Source organism: Rhamphochromis sp. 'chilingali' (genome assembly GCF_963969265.1).
Source record: "Rhamphochromis sp. 'chilingali' genome assembly, chromosome: 4".
NCBI classification, from domain to species: domain Eukaryota; kingdom Metazoa; phylum Chordata; class Actinopteri; order Cichliformes; family Cichlidae; genus Rhamphochromis; species Rhamphochromis sp. 'chilingali'.
This window is the reverse complement of record NC_137948.1, coordinates 30,561,039-30,578,157: the sequence shown is the minus strand read 5'-3', so window position 1 is coordinate 30,578,157 and position 17,119 is coordinate 30,561,039. Positions and strand designations below refer to the sequence as shown.

Genomic DNA, 17,119 nt, shown 5'->3' with positions numbered 1-17,119 from the left:
AATTTAGGGCACCGCTCCAAAGGTTATAGTGAAATGAGGCACAGTACTTTCAACTTCATACTGTCAAAGTGAATGAAAAACATTACTTACAGGATATTTTATTGTGCTTTAAAAACATTGCAACCAACTACTATACAGCATTACGGATTTTCCATTTCAAGAAAGGTCAAATGCAAAGTCATGGTTTTACAGTTAAGAGCTTGATTATGTCAAAATTGGATTAATAGTTTAGGGAAAGTAATCATTAGAAAATTAGCAAATATTTAGAGGTGAAAAACGTGTTGTCTCTCTTTAGAGAGGCATGGTTCCACATGAGACAGAAATTCAAACAGATTTGCTAAGAAGTGACATAATTATGCATTTTAAAAATAAACCCTTTTATTAAATAATTGTGTTACAGAAGAGACTTCTGAAACAATACATTATGAAACAATCCTTACAAACTGCTATCATCATGCATATCATTTATTTATGTAGTATATTTGAACACAGTGCAGTGTTGTTTCTTAGATTTTTTTTAAACAGTGTATTTAAAACCAAGTTGAAAATAAAAACAAAAACAAATGCAATGGAAACAAACTGCACTGCAGTTGCACAAAACGGCTAAAATAAACATTTTAGACAGCATAGCCCGAAACAAAACTCAGCAATGATTTTAAACGAAAATGGCAGTGAACGCCACACCTGGGGCCCTCTGAACGGACATGGTTCATGTGGTCACAAAAGGAAACTGGTGGTTGTGTTCAGTTTCATCACAGACTTTCTAGGATGGTCTCTTGAGATTAAAATCTAGCTCTTATTCATAACTGATCATTCTCTTTCACTTTCACGTCTTTCCTGGATTCTGGTTACGGTTAGTGCCCAAAAGACTGCACGTACTGTCTAATATAAATAAATGAAAACGATGCAATTCTCATATTAAAGCTTCTAAAACACAAAGTATATATTATTGTACATTTGGGCTAAATCCCATTTTAGTCTAATCAAGTGATATGGTTCTATAGTTTTGATGTAATGGCGCGGATTTCAGCTATTTCCAGGGTCATGTAGTCCTCCAATCCAACCTTAAGAACATTTAGTGTTTGCACTGTAGCTGGTTTGCCCGCCTCAGATTTTTTTTTTATCTCTAGCCTCTGTTTATAAACATGGAAAGAACAAGATGGACTAAAACCCGGAGAATGGATCAGTGAAGGGGCAAGAGCACATGAACTTAAGGGGAAAAGTGTCCACTCGAGGGCGCTGTTAGAGCAAAAAAAAAGAGGCTATTTTACTTCAGTGCTTCATACAGATATACATTTCTTAAGGTAAAGCTTTTTTTTGTTTGTTTTAACATTTGGTAATTAATGCTCTTACACAACAGCAGAAAGCACTCTTGTGTCTTTATCCCACTCAGGTCGTCCCCATGATCTAAGAGCCTGAGTGGTTAAGAAATGGGCCTGACATTTTAAACTTCTCTTCATTGGCTCCCTTTAAACCTAGAAATCAGGTTAAAATCCACCACATGCCTGTCATTAACCTTTTTCTCCATTTTCCTCCAGAGTTTTAATTTTTTTTTCCTATTTCTTGTTTGTGGTCTCTCTGTGCCCCCGACCAGGCCCCGCCCTGAGCCTTGTTCTGCTCGCTGTGTCTTCCAGGTCAAAAGAAATTTGTCCTCCACATCATCACCAAACCTTTCACTAAAGCAATTATGGGGTCTCTCTCTGGTACTGTAGGGCATTCACTTTAGGTCATATAATACCTTGAGTTGACTGTTGTTGGAAACTACATAAAATTGAATTTTAACATTTATTTTCCTAATGTGAGCAGCAAAGTGACTACATTCAGAGTTATCTGCAGCGCATAAAAATGACAGGACAGAGTAGAAGAATCTGGACATTCTTTATTGATTTTCAAAGATCAGTAAAATGGTTCATCTGTCACTCAGTTAAGAAAAAAGATGCAGAGGTACACTCTTGTACTGTTTTGGTAAAAAAACTAGCATTTGCTTCTGTACACAAAAGGTTTGTAACGAGCACAATTAAGAAGAGAATCTTTCATTATCATTTTTATTTTTAGCAGGAAGGTTAAGAACGTGGCACCAGCTTCAGTTTGATTGGTCGTTTTGGTTGTAGCAGACCCTGGATGTCCAACTCAAAGGGGATCTGCAAGGAAGTGACATGTAAAATAAATGACAAATACACACAAAACTCTGCCTTCTTATTTCAGATCTCCAAACAACTTAAGGTGGAAAGCTGATGGAAAACGTAGAAATGCGTAAAATCCAATTGTTTTATGAAAGTGCTGTGCCAGTTCATGGCTTTTTATCTTTGGACTGATGTACACTGTGGATGCATCGTCCACATCACTATTAAACTAGCAGTGAATAATTTTGGGACAGGGCTCTTCATACAGCATAAAAAAGGCAATGGCAGTCAGAGAAGATGATCTGGGCTCTCACCTCGGTCTCCTTACACACAGAGAAGCTGTACCTCTGGAGGATCTCCACTATTGCAAGTTTCATCACAACCAGAGCAAATCGCATCCCAATGCAGTTCCTCGGGCCTGCTCCAAAAGGCATGTAGCTGTACGGATCAATAGTCTCCTTGTTTTCCTTGCTGAACCTGAGAACACACACACACACACACACACACACACACACACACACACACACACACACACACACACACACACACACACACACACACACACACACACACACACATTATTAACAACAGAAACTGGGATATATCCCACAGAGCTTCATTCTGCTTTGTCACATCAGACACCTTTCCGTACCTCTCAGGTTTGAATTTCTCTGGTTCAGGCCAAATCTCGGGGTCCCGGTGCATCGGCCAGGTGGGTACCACGACAACCATACCTTTTGGAATCACAAAGCCATTTATCTCCACACTGGCCTTGGCCACACGCTCCAAACGTGAAGCAATGGGGAACAATCGGAGAGACTCATTGATGACACAGTCGAGATACTCCATCTGCATTAGTTCCTGGTACTGGATGGGAGCCTGAACACAAGCACATAAACATGTCTTTCTGAGCCACTTCTTGATATCACCCACAAACTGGACTTTTGTGGAGTAGGGGTGGGTTTCAATTGTCGCTTTTCCGATTAAAATCCATTTTAGCTTGAATAACGGGATACTGATTCATTATGTCCTGAATAGATTTTAAATATACATGTACTTCGCCAGAATCACCAGAATCTCATGTTAATGTTTTCATTTCAACAACCACCAAACAGCTAAAACAGTAAATGAGAGCAGATAAACGGATTCGACACAAAGACGTAAACAGAAAGCGTGGATCCGACTCATCAGAGTCTGTGAGATGTTGGCTTTCTCACCCGACAGCAGGTACATGGACACGCGGTCAGGGCTGAAAGAGTCTGAAGCTGCAGGTTTTGTCACTTTCCAACCAAAATTCACTGAACCAGCAGCAAAAGAAGATCAAAACTAGCTTCGCATTAGATAAATATCCTCATTATTCCCTCTTACCTTTGCTGTTTTGCTTCCACCACGATAAAAATCCCACTTCCTGCAAAGCTCTCTCTTTCAGTGTATTTCAAGAACAGTTTACCATCTCAAATCTCTGTTTTCTGCATTATTCACTTGCTTACCCACCAGTCTACCGTTGTTTACAGCGCTGTTAGTCGCAGTTTTTTTAAATGACTTCTGACAAGAAAGTCTAATTTCTGCTGTTAATTTCCAAGAAATATGAAACCTTTAAAAATGCTACAACAATCATTGCAAAACGCCTACCTGTGTCTCAAATAACACCTAACTTTGCACTGCTTCACTTCCGCAGCATCAGGTAATGTTCATATGTTGATTCAAGGTTTTCTTCAGTTTATGATCTACTGCAGAATATTTTTAAGGCTATCTGCTATAAAAAGCCAGGCCAGGAAAATCTACTTCATGTTTTTCTGTGTTTTATCTTTGACACAAAGGCATCTGCTGTGATGCTCACACCTCTGATGAAGTGTCACAAGTGCCAGTACTGATAAATGATCAGAGTTATAATATTTCTGACTGTCTGACGCAAAATTTACCCCCATTCAAATCGAATCAAATCGTGGATCGAATCAAATCGGAACCTTGTGAACCGAAATTGAATCTATTATAGAAATCAGTGACGACACCCAACCCTATTGTGGAGTTCTTCTGCCCTCTAGTGGTACAATTTAAAAACAGCTGTTTGGATTTCTGGTTGAGAGACAGTCTGTATGCACTATTGCAATGTAGTAATTAATCCAAGAAAATACACGAAATAAGGTCAAAGGAAATTAAATTAAAACAGCCTTGAAAAGAAATTAAAGAAAAAAACATAAAACTTCTTATAGGTAAATTTTGAGGTTTATTATGAACTTGATCATTATGCATTCAGGTGGTGCCAGTGTCCGGCAGCCTCGCCTCTGTCAGTGCGCCCCAGGGCAGCTGTGGCTACATGTAGCTTGCCATCACCAGTGTGTGAATGTGTGTGTGAATGGGTGAATGACTGAATGCAGTGTAAAGCGCTTTGGGGTCCTTAGGGACTAAGTAAAGCGCTATACAAATGCAGGCCATTTACCATTGTTAAAAGCTGACTTCTTCTTCTGTGAACTTTTTATGTTGTTTGCAAAGGAAGCTTGTGTTTATTGTGTCTTTGTGAAATGATTTTAACACCACTTTGCAGCCCTCCTTGGCTATCACAGCTCCCTGAGACAGCTGGATTAGCCCCCATCACCCCACGACCTTAAACTGGATAGAAGGAAATGGATGGATTTTCGTGTATAAATCAGGATGTGTGTTTGCATTAAAAGGGAGATGAGTCAAGCCTAAATCTGGAGTAAGGTGGGATCTCATCAAAGAAAGGTTTTTCTCACTTTAAGACTGCTATTCAGTTCCAGATGTTTTCACTTCTCACGTACCTTGTTAGGGAAGGTTGCATCCACCTCCTCCTGCAGCTTTTTCATCACCTGAGGGTTTGTTGCCAAATTGTAAGACAAGAAAGTGAGAGAGCTGCTGGTCGTTTCATAGCCAGCAAAGAGGAAAATCATTGCTTGGGAAAGGATCTCATGATCTGTCAGACCTGAGGAGGTAGGAGGGATATACACGTTAGAACAGCTTTAAGCTGGTTTTTCCATGTGTGGAGACGTGTGTCCGTGTATCACCTTTATCCTGTTTGGAATCATTATTTTGCTGAGAGTCGATCATTAGCTGGAGGAAGTCCACTCGAGTCTGGAAGTCAACAAACACAGTCTGAGAACAGCTGTGATTTTATGTCAGAACAGGTTATTGGTACAAACACAAACTCACAGCTGTACCTTTTGTTTGCTGCCCTCACGATCAATCTTGATCTTCTGTAGTGCAGCGTAAAAGAAGTCTGTCACAGATGCAGGGAAAAAGGAAAACTCCAATTTTTCCAATATGGGACCCATGAAAGGAAAGAAGGCTGAAATTAAACAAACAAGAGGACATTTATTAATGGAAGATGAAGGACAGCAGCTGCATTGATGATCTTGCATGAGCTGCAGTTATAAAAATGTAATGAATACTTTACCAACAGTGAGGAAGATGGGGTTGAAAAAGTCAAATTTCAGCATCTTTTTGATGTTCGTGACAAAAGGATCTGAGGGGTTGTTGAGAGAGTCGATGTCCACACTGAAGGCGGTGCTGGTTACCACATCCATACTGTAGGGTCCGAAAAACCTGCAAAACCACACAAACACATCAAACATGACCTTTATTATTGCAGACTTAGAAGAGATGAATCTGCGTTTTTTCTGATGTATTTAAATGAAAACGGTATGAGAGTTCTCACTCTTTCAGCTCTAGAGGTTCATCTTTATCTGCTTTCTTTTTCATGCTGCTGATCAGGACAGCTGAATGCTGCTTCATGATGTCAAACATCTGAGGCACAAACAGACAAAAAACAAAAAAGTCAACCCTGAATGCAATTTCAGCAGCACAGAGGTAACACTGTTTTTCTACATCTACATTCGGACTGAACAAAATCCTAAAGAAGGGAGCATTCATGTTAATAGATGTCTTTTTTGGCATTGTATTGTTTTCAGGGCAGAGAGGGACGTACCTCTTTCAATCTCCCAGAGGTGAAGGAGGGAGAAAGGACGCTGCGGATCCTCCTCCACTGATCATCCTCTGCAATGGACACAGCATCATACAGCGGCCCATTCAGACGGAAATTCTGCAATAACATTCAAAGCAGCTTGTGATGAGGACAGAAGGTCAGATTTTTTTTTAAAAAAGAGACTGATTGAGTCGTATAATGTCCTTACTAACCCTGCGGTTTGTGAAGAAAGAGTAACACTCCTTTATCAGGATAGTTTTTATCATAGCAGGATCAGTGATACACAACACGGGCTGACGGCCATCAAAAATGCTGTACAAACAGTGAGGGGGGATTAATAAAACAATAATTAATATGTTCATTTTTCATGTTCACACACACACACACACACACACACACACACACACACACACACACACACACACACACACACACACACACACACACACACACACACACAGGCACCTGTAAAACTGAAGCACAGATAATAACCATATTCTATATGCATTCAGAGTCACACAAACACACACTGTAGAAAACACTACTTACCCCCACATTTTCCCATATTTCTTATAACTTTCTTCATCAAAGTTAAAAAATCCCTGGAAACAAGAGCGATACAAAAGATCTAATTATTAAACACATCATGAGCTGTTTATGACGTAGAACACTGAACAACACCAGATCACACAAAGATCAAGTGTGTAGTGTTGGCTACACGGGGGCAGTACGTGACCATAGGTCACAGTGAAAGTTAAAGAAGGTGGGGCTTATCAAATGGACTTCAACTACACCAGAGAACAATGATAACACAATTAAAAAATGTGTGTCATCTTTCAATTAGTCTACAAATCATAGAAAATAGTACTTGGATCATTATGCAAATATGACCCAGGTCAAGCTATTACCAAGACTTTGGAAAATGTAGATAAACTGAAAGAGCAACGAAGTCTGGTTCACTGATCTAACACTGTGCACACAGGCAGCATTCAAAGTGACGTGTGGATCTGAGACATTAATATAGGGATCATACATTTGAAACAGTCCACAGTGGATACAGTATATACAGTATATACAGTATATGCAGTATATACAGTATATACAGTATATACAGTGTAAGTGTTATTGCCCACCTTTCTATATTTCAACATGGTGCCAAAAAATGGGATAGGTGAGGGCCCAGGGACTCCCAGTCTCTTAAATGTCCCATATGTCCAGCAGGAATACCTGTGAAAAACATGGAACAGGTGTAAGAGAATAAAAGAAGAACAAAAAGTGGAAATAGCTGAACACATCCAGTAATCTTTAAAACTTACACAAACAGCAGCGTGATGAGGGCAGCCAGCAGGGTCCACGTCTCTGCGGACAAGAAGAAGAAGTACGCCATGTCTGCCAAGTTTCTCTCTTCTCTTCTTCTGTTTTTTCTCTTCTCTCAGTGGTAACACAAGCGTCCTGACCAGAGCCTTTTATATTGTGCTGCACACACATGTTGCATGAGAAAGGGAAGTGTGTGTGAGTTTAACCAATAGCAGCAGAGAGCGTCAAGTGAATAATTAACAGAGAGAAAGACTGAGGAGCATTTACTGCGTCATAATCACGAGTAGTAGCTCTGCTGTTTGTGACCCTGCAGTTTTCAGCCCTTCATTTTTGTACTTTATGAGTTTAAAACAAACAAAAGAAGCACAACAATGCAATAAAAACAGCTGTGATTAGCATAAAGGTTTTGTTGTTTGAACTTTAATCTTATTGTATTTGGTATTTGAATGTTACAGAGCAGTCACAGTCAAGTCATTACGAACATTTTTTGGTCAAATTGTTTTATATAAACAGCTTTAAGCTTATACTGTACTCACAGAAAAAAAAACATGTCCAGGCATGTACTCACATCTGTGGGTGAAAGTTCTTTTCCTGTTTTCCTTCAGCCTGGAAAGAGGAAAGAGGCTGGTTTATGTAACAGGACTCATCTCTGAGATCAGATTACTTTAATGCAGCCGAGCAAGAGGGAGCCATGGGTTTTGTTCTTTTCTTCTCTTTGCAAACATGGATACTGCTGATCACATTTATCTGCATATTTGTTATGTGAGTTAATGTTTACAGTAAAACAGTTTAAATTTAAGCTGGCAACAGCTGAATTGGTCAAGACAAGCAAGTTAACAGTAAACAGTGTTTGAGTGAACCTGTGCACCTTCATGCTTTAACCCCTTTGATGTTCTTTCTAGGTACGGCCACTGGACCTTTGGTATATTTGAGAAGATGGGGATCCCGGGTCCAAAGCCAGTCATGTACTGGGGAACAATAGCCAGGCACAACCGTGTATGTAAATCCTTGTGATTGCTATTTGTAAAGATCGAATGATTTGTACCAAGTTCAGAAGGATACAGTGAATAATGTATAACATATCTTGGTGATAAATATGCATTTCCTGTTAACAGGTTCACTACTTAGATGACTACGAATGTGCTCAAAAGTATGGGAGGATATGGGGGTGAGTTTGTAAAACTGTCCATATAAGAGCTTGTGCGTGTTTTTAATTTATTTCTTTGTTTTTGTCAGCACAACTGGAGCCAAAGTTCCTTCAGCAATTAAAAATATTTTCCATGACAAATACCTCCCAAAATGCAGATGTGTTCTGTGTAAATGTTCAGTGTGTATGAGTTCAGGAAACCCATGCTGGCTGTGATGGATCCTGATATGCTGAAAACCATCCTGGTGAAGGAGTGCTTCACCTACTTTACCAACCGCAGGGTGAGAACACGAACATGAAATGAACACTGACTGAAACAAAACACCCAACAGTCTGTTATAGTAAAACTTTGTGGTAACTAGTAACCCTGGGATATGATTGTTTTTTGTTTTTTCCAATAAAACGATCAAAACAATCAAAATGATCAAATCATCCTGCTGGAAATACAAAATTTCAAGAAATGTTTTTGCGAGTTCCCTCAGTAACAACAGAAGCTGAAAACACTGAAAACTGTGAAAATCCTCTGCTCACATAATTTCCATCCATGTTTCAGATAAACTCTATTCATGATTATGATAAATACCACTGCACTTGAATATGACATACAGTCAAGCTTTGCTCTTTCGTACCTTTTATCGCTGGAAAAAAGTGTGATATTCGACCCAAAGGTGGTTGAAACATGCTAATGTTAGCATGTGTACATACAGCATACAACAGTAACATATCAAGCACGCTCACTTTCTGCTCTGATATGGCTCTTTAGCTTTTAAAATTATATAATAACACTTTTAACATAGCACATGTTCAAAGATGTAACAACTTACACTATCAGTCAAAAGTTTGGACACACCTTCTCATTTAATGTATTTTTATTTTTATTTTTACTACTTCCTACATTGTAGATACAAACTGAAGAAATCAGATATATGAAGAAAGATATATGGAGTTATGTAGCAAAGTCTTATATTTTAGATTCCTTAAAGTTGCCACCCTTTGCTTTGTGACAGCGCTGCAAATCCTTGGCCTTGTTTCAATGAGCTTCATGATGTGATCACCTGAAAAGGTTTTCACTTCACAGGTGTCCCCTGTCAGCATTCATTTGTGGAAATTCTTGCCTTCTTAATGGGGTTGGGACCATCAGTTGTGTCAGGTTGGTACACAGTTGACATCCCTATTTGACAACTGTTAGAATTCCTATTATAGGAAGAACCAATCAGCTAAGTAAAGAGAAACGACAGTCCATCATTACTTTAAAAACTGAAGGTCAATCGAGAACATTGCTAAAACTTTGAATATTAATGTTTCCAAGTGCAGTCGCAAAAACCATCAAGAACTACGACGAAACTGGCTCACATGAGGACCTCCCCAGGAAAGGAAGACCAAATGGTAAATGGCCTGTATTTGTATATTGCTTTTACTAGTCCCTAAGGACCCCAAAGCACTTTACACATCCAGTCACCCACCCATTCACACACTGGTGACGGCAAGCTACATTGTAGCTACAGCCGCCCTGCGGCGCACTGACAGAGGTGAGGCTGCCGGACACTGGCGCCACCGGGCCCTCTGACTACCACCAGTAGGCAACGGGTGAAGTGTCTCGCCCAAGGACACAACGACCGAGACTGTCCAAGCTGGGGCTTGAACCGGCAACCTTCCAATTACAAGGCGAACTCCCAACTCTTGAGCCACAATCGCCCCCAAGAGTCACCTCTACTGCTGAAGATAAAATCATCTGAGTCACCAGCCTCAGAAATTGCAAGTTAACAGCACCTCAGATTAGAGCCCAGATAAATGCCACAAAGAGTTTCAGTAGCAGACACATCTCTACATCAACTGTTCAGAGGAGACTGTGTGAATCAGGTCTTTATGATCAAATAGCTGCTAAGAAGCCACGACTAAGGAAAAGCAACAAACACAAGAGATTTGTTTGGGCCAAGAATAACAAGGACATTAGACCAGTGGAAATCTGTGCTTTGGTCTGATGAGTCCAAATCTGAAATCTTTGGTTCCACCTGGCGTGTCTTTGTGTGACACAGAAAATGTGAACACGTGGTCTCTACATGCATGATTCCCAGCGTGAAGCATGGAGGAGGTGGTGTGATGGTACTGGTGCTTTGCTGGTAACACTCTTGGGGATTCATTCAAAATTGAAGGCACACTGAACCAGCATGACTACCACAGCATCCTGCAACAACACGCCCTCCCATCTGGTTTGCGTTTAATCGGACCATCATTTATTTTTCAACAGGACAATGACCCCAAACACACCTCCAGGCTGTGTAAGGGCTGTTTGACCAAGAAGGAGAGCGATGGCCTGGCTTCCACAGTCACCTGACCCAAACCCAGTCGAGATGGTTTGGGATGAGATGGACCTCAGAGTGAAGGCAAAAGAGCCAACAGGTGCTCAGCATCTCTGGGAACAAGACTGTTGGAAAACCATTTCAGGTGACGACCTCATGAAGCTCATCGAGAGAATGCCAAGAGTGTGCAAAGCAGTAATCAAAGCAAAGGTCGGCTACTTTGAAGAATCTAAAATATAAAACATATTTTGAGGGTTTTTTTGTTTACTATATGATTCCATACATGTTCACTCATAGTTTTGATTTGCATCTGCGAATCCTTTGCCTTATCATTGTACAAGTATTTACAGCTGTTTGCCAAACACGTGCAAACATATAACCACGACTTAAAACCACTATCTCTCTAGAACTTTCGTCTGAACGGAGATCTCTATGACGCAGTGTCTCTGGCTGAGGATGATCAGTGGAGACGGATTCGTAACATCCTCTCTCCCTCCTTCACCTCTGGCCATCTAAAAGAAGTAGGTGGAGACATATGGAGGTTACAAAAGAGTATTATTTGTCTTCACCATTGTTTCACTTGCGTTCTTTTCCTCTGTTCAAGATGTTTAGCATCATGAAGCATCATTCGCACAAACTGACAGACAGCCTGCAGTCCAAGGCGCACAATGATGAGGTCATTATTGTGAAAGAGTGAGTGATACCATCCAAGCTACGTTTGTAAAACATTAAACCTCAGATTTTCCCCCAAGATGAAAAATAAATGTGTTAGCTAAAGGAACTTGTGGGCTGATTTTGCAGCTGTGTGGAGCAAACAGTTGAAGGCCTTGAATGTGCCACTGCTGAGTACAATGTGTGCATTCCAGCTTCTTTGGATCCTACAGCATTGACGTGATGGCAAGCTGTATATTCAGTGTGGATTTTGACTCAGTCAAGAACCCTTCAAATCCCTTCATCACCCACGCAAACCAGATGTTTAAATTTTCCATTCTTCTTTATATTTTTCAAGGTACTGCCTCTGTTTTGTTTTGGGTTTTTTTGTCTTATTATTAACAGATTTATTTGGTAACCAAACGTTTTGACCCATTTTTTCTTTCTCAGCATGCTTTCCAATTTTTCTTCCTCTCCTGGAGTGCCTGGGTGTCTCCTTGTTCCCCAAGTCTTCTACCGCTTTCTTAAAGTCAGTTGCGGAGAAGGTCAAAGCCGAACGCATCAGCTCGTCCCAGGTTTGGACAAACACAAGCTCGGTATCGTCATAAATATAGTCTTGTCTCGCAGCTCATCGAATGCTTAGCTACAATGAAACTTGCAGAAATCCAGTTGAGAAACCACTAACAGATGACTGAAACAATCTCACCTCATGACCTGTTTACATGTTTTAGTCACATCGTGTGACCTTGATTGTTAAATAGAAATATCCAAATATGCCTACCAAATCTCCTGTGATCTCAACATGGTGTGCCACACATGCCTCACATATAAAAAGATCACCAGAAGATGCGAGGTTTCAAATTTCCTAAAGAGAATTATTGGCGCCAATTCTTAAACTCATATTCCCTGATTTTAGTTTTATGGTAAATCATTTTTATGTGTGTGTGTTTGAGGTTCACCTTCACATGCGGGCATTGTTTCAAGTGCTTGTTCAGATATGATGTAAAAGTCATTTAATCAGATGTGTTTTCGTATGACCTGTTTTAGGCTTCAGATGATATGCTTCAGCATTTGATCAAGTGTCAGACAGCCAGTGAAAATGACAAAGAAAAGAAGCATAAGGGTAAAAACATCACTACACATAGAGTCCCTGTGGTCACATCTATGCACATCAGATGTCTCATGCCCTCTTCTGTTGTTCCTAACAGGTCTTACTGAACACGAGATAATTTCCCAAGTGACCATGTTTGTGTTTGCTGGCTACGAGACGAGTGCCATCGCTCTTGTTTTTTTAGCGTACAGTTTGGCACGAAATCCTGAAATCATGAAACGCCTTCAAAGTGAAATAGACTCCACTTTCCCAAACAAGGTAGAATCAAAGTTTCTGATTATGGAGTTGTTTTCTTAATATTATTTGATGAAAACATTAAATCAGAGCTGTCTTTAACCAAAATTGTGATTTGTAACAACCTTATAGGGTCCAGTTGAGTATGAAGCTCTGATGCAGATGGAGTACCTGGACAGTGTGGTCAGTGAGTGTCTGAGGTAATGAGCTTTTACTTGTGCTTGCTGAAAGAATATACACTATGAGACCGCGTGGTGACAAAGAGAGAGCGTAGGAGCGTACCACAGCCAATAGGACCTGAGTTACAGGCTGTGTAAATGTGTGATCTAAGACAGTCCAGCACATACTTGCAGGTTGTGAGAGGGCATGCAAGCTGGGACATTGCACATGGATTGCACAAACACCAGCATACAAGAATAATTTTAAAAAAATTGCCACCTAGTGAAAAAACATATACTCATACCACATCAATCCAAATGCCAGTAGGAGTGCTTGTGATTGCATGCTTAGTGAAATACAGACATTTAAAAAGTATTCCCATTTTGTCAACAGGCTGTACCCCTCAATTCCACGTCTGGAACGAGTGGCTAAAGAAACTGTAAAAATCAGTGAAATCACAATCCCAAAGGGCATGCTTGTTATGGTTCCAGTCTACGCTCTGCACCGTGACCCGGAGCTGTGGCCAGAGCCAGAGGAGTTCAAACCTGACAGGTAGTTAGCAAATTAGCAAGTTAGCAATTTAGTTAGCAATTTATCTTATCGTTCTGAAGATAAATAGCAACAATTCTGCAAAGCTACTTATCATTTACTTAAGTCATGCCAACAAGGAATTTCCAAGTACAGCCTTTCTCACTACTGGGGATTCTGAGGGATGTTGAGGGTTGTTTACTCATGCAGTCATTCACTGCCAAGATTAACCCTGTAAAACTTAAAACAACTAAATAATCCACAGAAAGTTACATTTCAAACAATTCAGTTTTTATTGAACCTTCTAAACTAATGTATTAATTCATAAATAACAGTTTGCACATTTGTTCCATAGTTTAATATCATTTTTGCTACATCTGGCATTTTTATGCAATTTCTTTCTCACAGTAGGCCTGTGTCAGGTTACTGAGGAAAAAATAAATCACACACAAAAACATGATATGCTTGGCATTACAACATTAAGCATATTTTCTTTTGTAAATATCTTTGTATTATATTTTAAAGGACATGTTATTAGGGCAGCATTTAAACACTTCTGTTATATGATTCTATTAATCAATTTAAAGCAGTCATAGCAGGCAGAAAAAATCATATAAATTGTGGGTATTTGACATATTTTTTCAATTTGTTTTACAGATTTAGTAAAGAAAACAAGCAGAACATCAACCCGTATACTTACCTTCCATTTGGGGCTGGGCCAAGGAGCTGCATGGGGACGCGATTTGCTCTGATGATGGTTAAACTGGCCATGGTGGAAGTTTTGCAGAACTTCAGCTTCTCAGTCTGCAAAGAAACAGAGGTGACTGTGTGTAAATTGCAAACTTAGCTTGACATAATTTCCTTCGTGCAATAAGAAAACAACATTTGCTGTCAAAAACTGATGTTTCTGATTTAGTGAATTTGTTCGGTCCTCAGATCCCCTTAGAGATGGATGTTGCAGGCTTTGTCTCTCCGGTTCGACCAATCAAACTAAAGCTGAAGATGTGTTCCATCAGCTCAGCAAATGTGGATCCATGTAACTAGAAAGCGCTCAGAGATTAAAATGCAAGAAAAACTCTGGGTATGAAAATACCAATTTAATATATTTTATTAATGATCATCTACTCATTTCTTGTCAGTTGGTTAGCATTTAAAAAAGCAGTGAATAATCACTAATCACTGACATGTCACATCATTAAGAAGTAATGACACAGAGTGCCTCACTAACATACAGAAAAAGGTGGAAGATTTACATAAATATTTGGAAAGAGACAACTTTTTAAAATAATTTTGTTTCTGTACATTACCATGATACATTTTAAACGAAACAACTGAGATGCAGTTGAAGGGCAGACTTTCACCTTTAATTCAGTGGGTTGAACAAAAAGATTGTGTAAAAGTGTGAGGAACTAAAGTATACTTTAACACAATCCAATCATGTCAGGAGCTCAAAAGTAATTGGACTAATTAAATAAGTGAAAATACAATGTTCATTTCTAATACTTGGTTGAAAACTCTTTGCTGGTAATGACAGCCTGAAGTCTTGAACTCTGATGCTGGGTTTCCTCTTTTTTAATGCACCACCAGGCCTTTACTGCAGCGGCTTTCGGCTGCTGTTTATTTGGTAGACTTGGATATCTCCCTGGAGAGTGTTGTTCACTTGCTGGTTGTTTTCAAGGGGTTTCTCTAGGAAATGATTCTGCGATTATCCACCACTGTTGGCTTCCGTTGATGTCCAGGTCTTTTGGTATTGCTGAGTTCATCAGTGCTTCCTTTGTTTCTCAGGATGTACCAAAGTGCAGATTTTGCCATTTCCAATATTGTAGGATTTGTCAGCTTCACAGCTTAAGGATGGCTTGTTTCACTTGCACGGAGAGCTCCTTTGACCTCATGTTGTCTCTTCACAGCAAAATCTTCCAAATGCAAGCAACACACCTCAAATCAACTCCAGACCTTTTATTTGTTTGATTGATAATGACACCACGAAGGAATTGCCCACACCTGCTCATTAAATAGCCTTTGAGTCAATTGTCCAAAACAAACAAAATCACAGATCTATAATGAAAGGGTCATGGATGAAGGCTTAATTTAAAGGCTTTAATTTTACACATGTTAAATTACTCTTTCATTGGAAAAGTGATACATAAACATATTTGGGAGACAGCATCTCTTAACTGTGAGAGCTCTAAAAAAAAGCCGAGAGAGTGGGAGGAAGAGAGTGGGTGTGGATGCTGCTTATCTTCCTGGAGGAGCATTTTTCATTTGTTTTATTCTTATTAACCCTGCTGTTCATTAATAAACTATTCTTGCAACAGACACAGCTCATCCTCCGTGGTTTTCTTTGAGTGCATTTTCCTAAGTCAACTAAACACAAGCTGATTGAGAGGCTCAGGCTTTACAGCCCAAAGCTTTTGACACAACTCAAACAGATGACCAGAAGACACAAAGACACTTTTCCAGTGAATGAACACCCTTTTCTATTTAAATTCAAAAACTCAGGTATCTGAGCCAAAAGCCAAAATGACTGTAACGTGATTACATGTAGACATGATCCACGAAATGAAGCTTATGCGTAAATTCAATAAGGAAGCTCTGTAATCAGCCATCTGGCTGTTTCCTGGGTGTTAGTCTGCTTTTCTGTTCTCTGCAGCTCTGTGACTTTCCCACGCTGTCAATCTCAGTAGCGTTATCATTACTCTGGTCCAATTCTGTCATGATGGGTGCTTGGAGTCCAATTGGCAAATACATTAATTCCCTAATCTCCATAAATCATGTTCAAATCCTCCAAGTTGATCTCTCCTTATTGAGCTGCAACAAAAAAGTGGTGGCGCTCCGAGAGGATATGAAAACAAAACACCCGAGAAGTGATGTGACGTTTGTAATCAGCTCTTTGGAGAATTAAAGGTTATAATGTAACATAATACTGTAAAGCTTTGTGGTCTAATCATGGTGTATTTTAGTTACCGGCCCCGGCTCGGACAATCTTGGTCGTTGTGTCCTTGGGCAAGACACTTCACCCGTTGCCTACTGGCTGGTGGTGGTCAGTGTCCGGCAGCCTCGCCTCTGTCAGTGCGCCCCAGGGCGGCTGTGGCTACAATGTAGCTTGCCATCACCAGTGTGTGAATGCGTGTGTGAATGGGTGGATGACTGGATGTGTAAAGTGCTTTGGGGTCCTTAGGGACTAGTAAAGCGCTATATAAATACAGGCCATTTACCAGAGAAATATGATTGTGCCCTTTTCAGATTTTATAGATTTCAGCTATTTCCAGGATCCCGTAACCTCTTATCTTGTTCATATACGACTTTGCATTTCCTCCTCTCACCCCAAACTGATCTAGCTAATGGCAGCCCTCCATGAGCTTGGAGGTTTCCACTTGTTAAAACAAAGTTTTTCTGTCCCACTGTCACCAAGTGCTTGCTTGTCTGATTATTGGGATTTTCCCCTGATTGTTGTTGTAATTTGGTGATATATAACTAAAACTGAATTGAATTGAAGTGAATTGAATTGATACATGCTTTAGACAAAAATAGAAATTGTTGATTATTCTTTACAATACGTTGTCATAAACTCTTTGCCCATACTAAACAATGACCGTCCACAAGGGCCAA

The 17,119-nt window shown here is 39.9% G+C and overlaps 2 protein-coding genes across 2 annotated transcripts; one reads left to right on the top strand and one right to left on the bottom strand.

Moving 5' to 3' along the window:
* Positions 1–1,873: 1,873 nt before the first annotated feature.
* LOC308395384 (cytochrome P450 3A40) lies at positions 1,874–7,540 on the bottom strand. The gene is made up of 13 exons (XM_080880213.1): positions 7,380–7,540; positions 7,197–7,290; positions 6,613–6,665; positions 6,276–6,375; positions 6,067–6,180; positions 5,797–5,885; positions 5,536–5,684; positions 5,300–5,427; positions 5,147–5,213; positions 4,904–5,064; positions 2,776–3,002; positions 2,438–2,600; positions 1,874–2,141 (listed from the first exon to the last, which is right to left on the bottom strand). Exons 1-13 carry the CDS (start codon positions 7,448–7,450, stop codon positions 2,064–2,066), a joined length of 1,494 nt encoding a protein of 497 aa, XP_080736339.1. The 5' UTR covers positions 7,451–7,540; the 3' UTR covers positions 1,874–2,063.
* A 463-nt stretch (positions 7,541–8,003) lies between these two features.
* On the top strand, positions 8,004–17,072 carry LOC308395382 (cytochrome P450 3A30-like). The gene is made up of 14 exons (XM_080880211.1): positions 8,004–8,142; positions 8,283–8,376; positions 8,496–8,548; positions 8,709–8,808; positions 11,235–11,348; positions 11,432–11,520; positions 11,694–11,836; positions 11,929–12,053; positions 12,526–12,601; positions 12,687–12,847; positions 12,956–13,023; positions 13,376–13,534; positions 14,168–14,330; positions 14,447–17,072. Exons 1-14 carry the CDS (start codon positions 8,072–8,074, stop codon positions 14,552–14,554), a joined length of 1,524 nt encoding a protein of 507 aa, XP_080736337.1. The 5' UTR covers positions 8,004–8,071; the 3' UTR covers positions 14,555–17,072.
* The last annotated feature ends 47 nt before the right edge of the window (positions 17,073–17,119 follow it).

Excerpts from the sequence above, each read along its gene's own strand:
- LOC308395384 (XM_080880213.1), bottom strand. The coding sequence starts at position 7,450 with ATGGCGTACTTCTTCTTCTTGTCCGCAGAGACGTGGACCCTGCTGGCT. Across the intron at positions 5,886-6,066 it reads CCTCTGGGAGATTGAAAGAG|ATGTTTGACATCATGAAGCA; the intron begins GTACGTCCCTCT and ends TTTGTGCCTCAG. Across the intron at positions 2,601-2,775 it reads GAGAAATTCAAACCTGAGAG|GTTCAGCAAGGAAAACAAGG; the intron begins GTACGGAAAGGT and ends GTGTGTTCTCAG.
- LOC308395382 (XM_080880211.1), top strand. The coding sequence starts at position 8,072 with ATGGGTTTTGTTCTTTTCTTCTCTTTGCAAACATGGATACTGCTGATC. Across the intron at positions 8,377-8,495 it reads CAATAGCCAGGCACAACCGT|GTTCACTACTTAGATGACTA; the intron begins GTATGTAAATCC and ends TCCTGTTAACAG. Across the intron at positions 11,521-11,693 it reads GAGGTCATTATTGTGAAAGA|CTTCTTTGGATCCTACAGCA; the intron begins GTGAGTGATACC and ends TGTGCATTCCAG.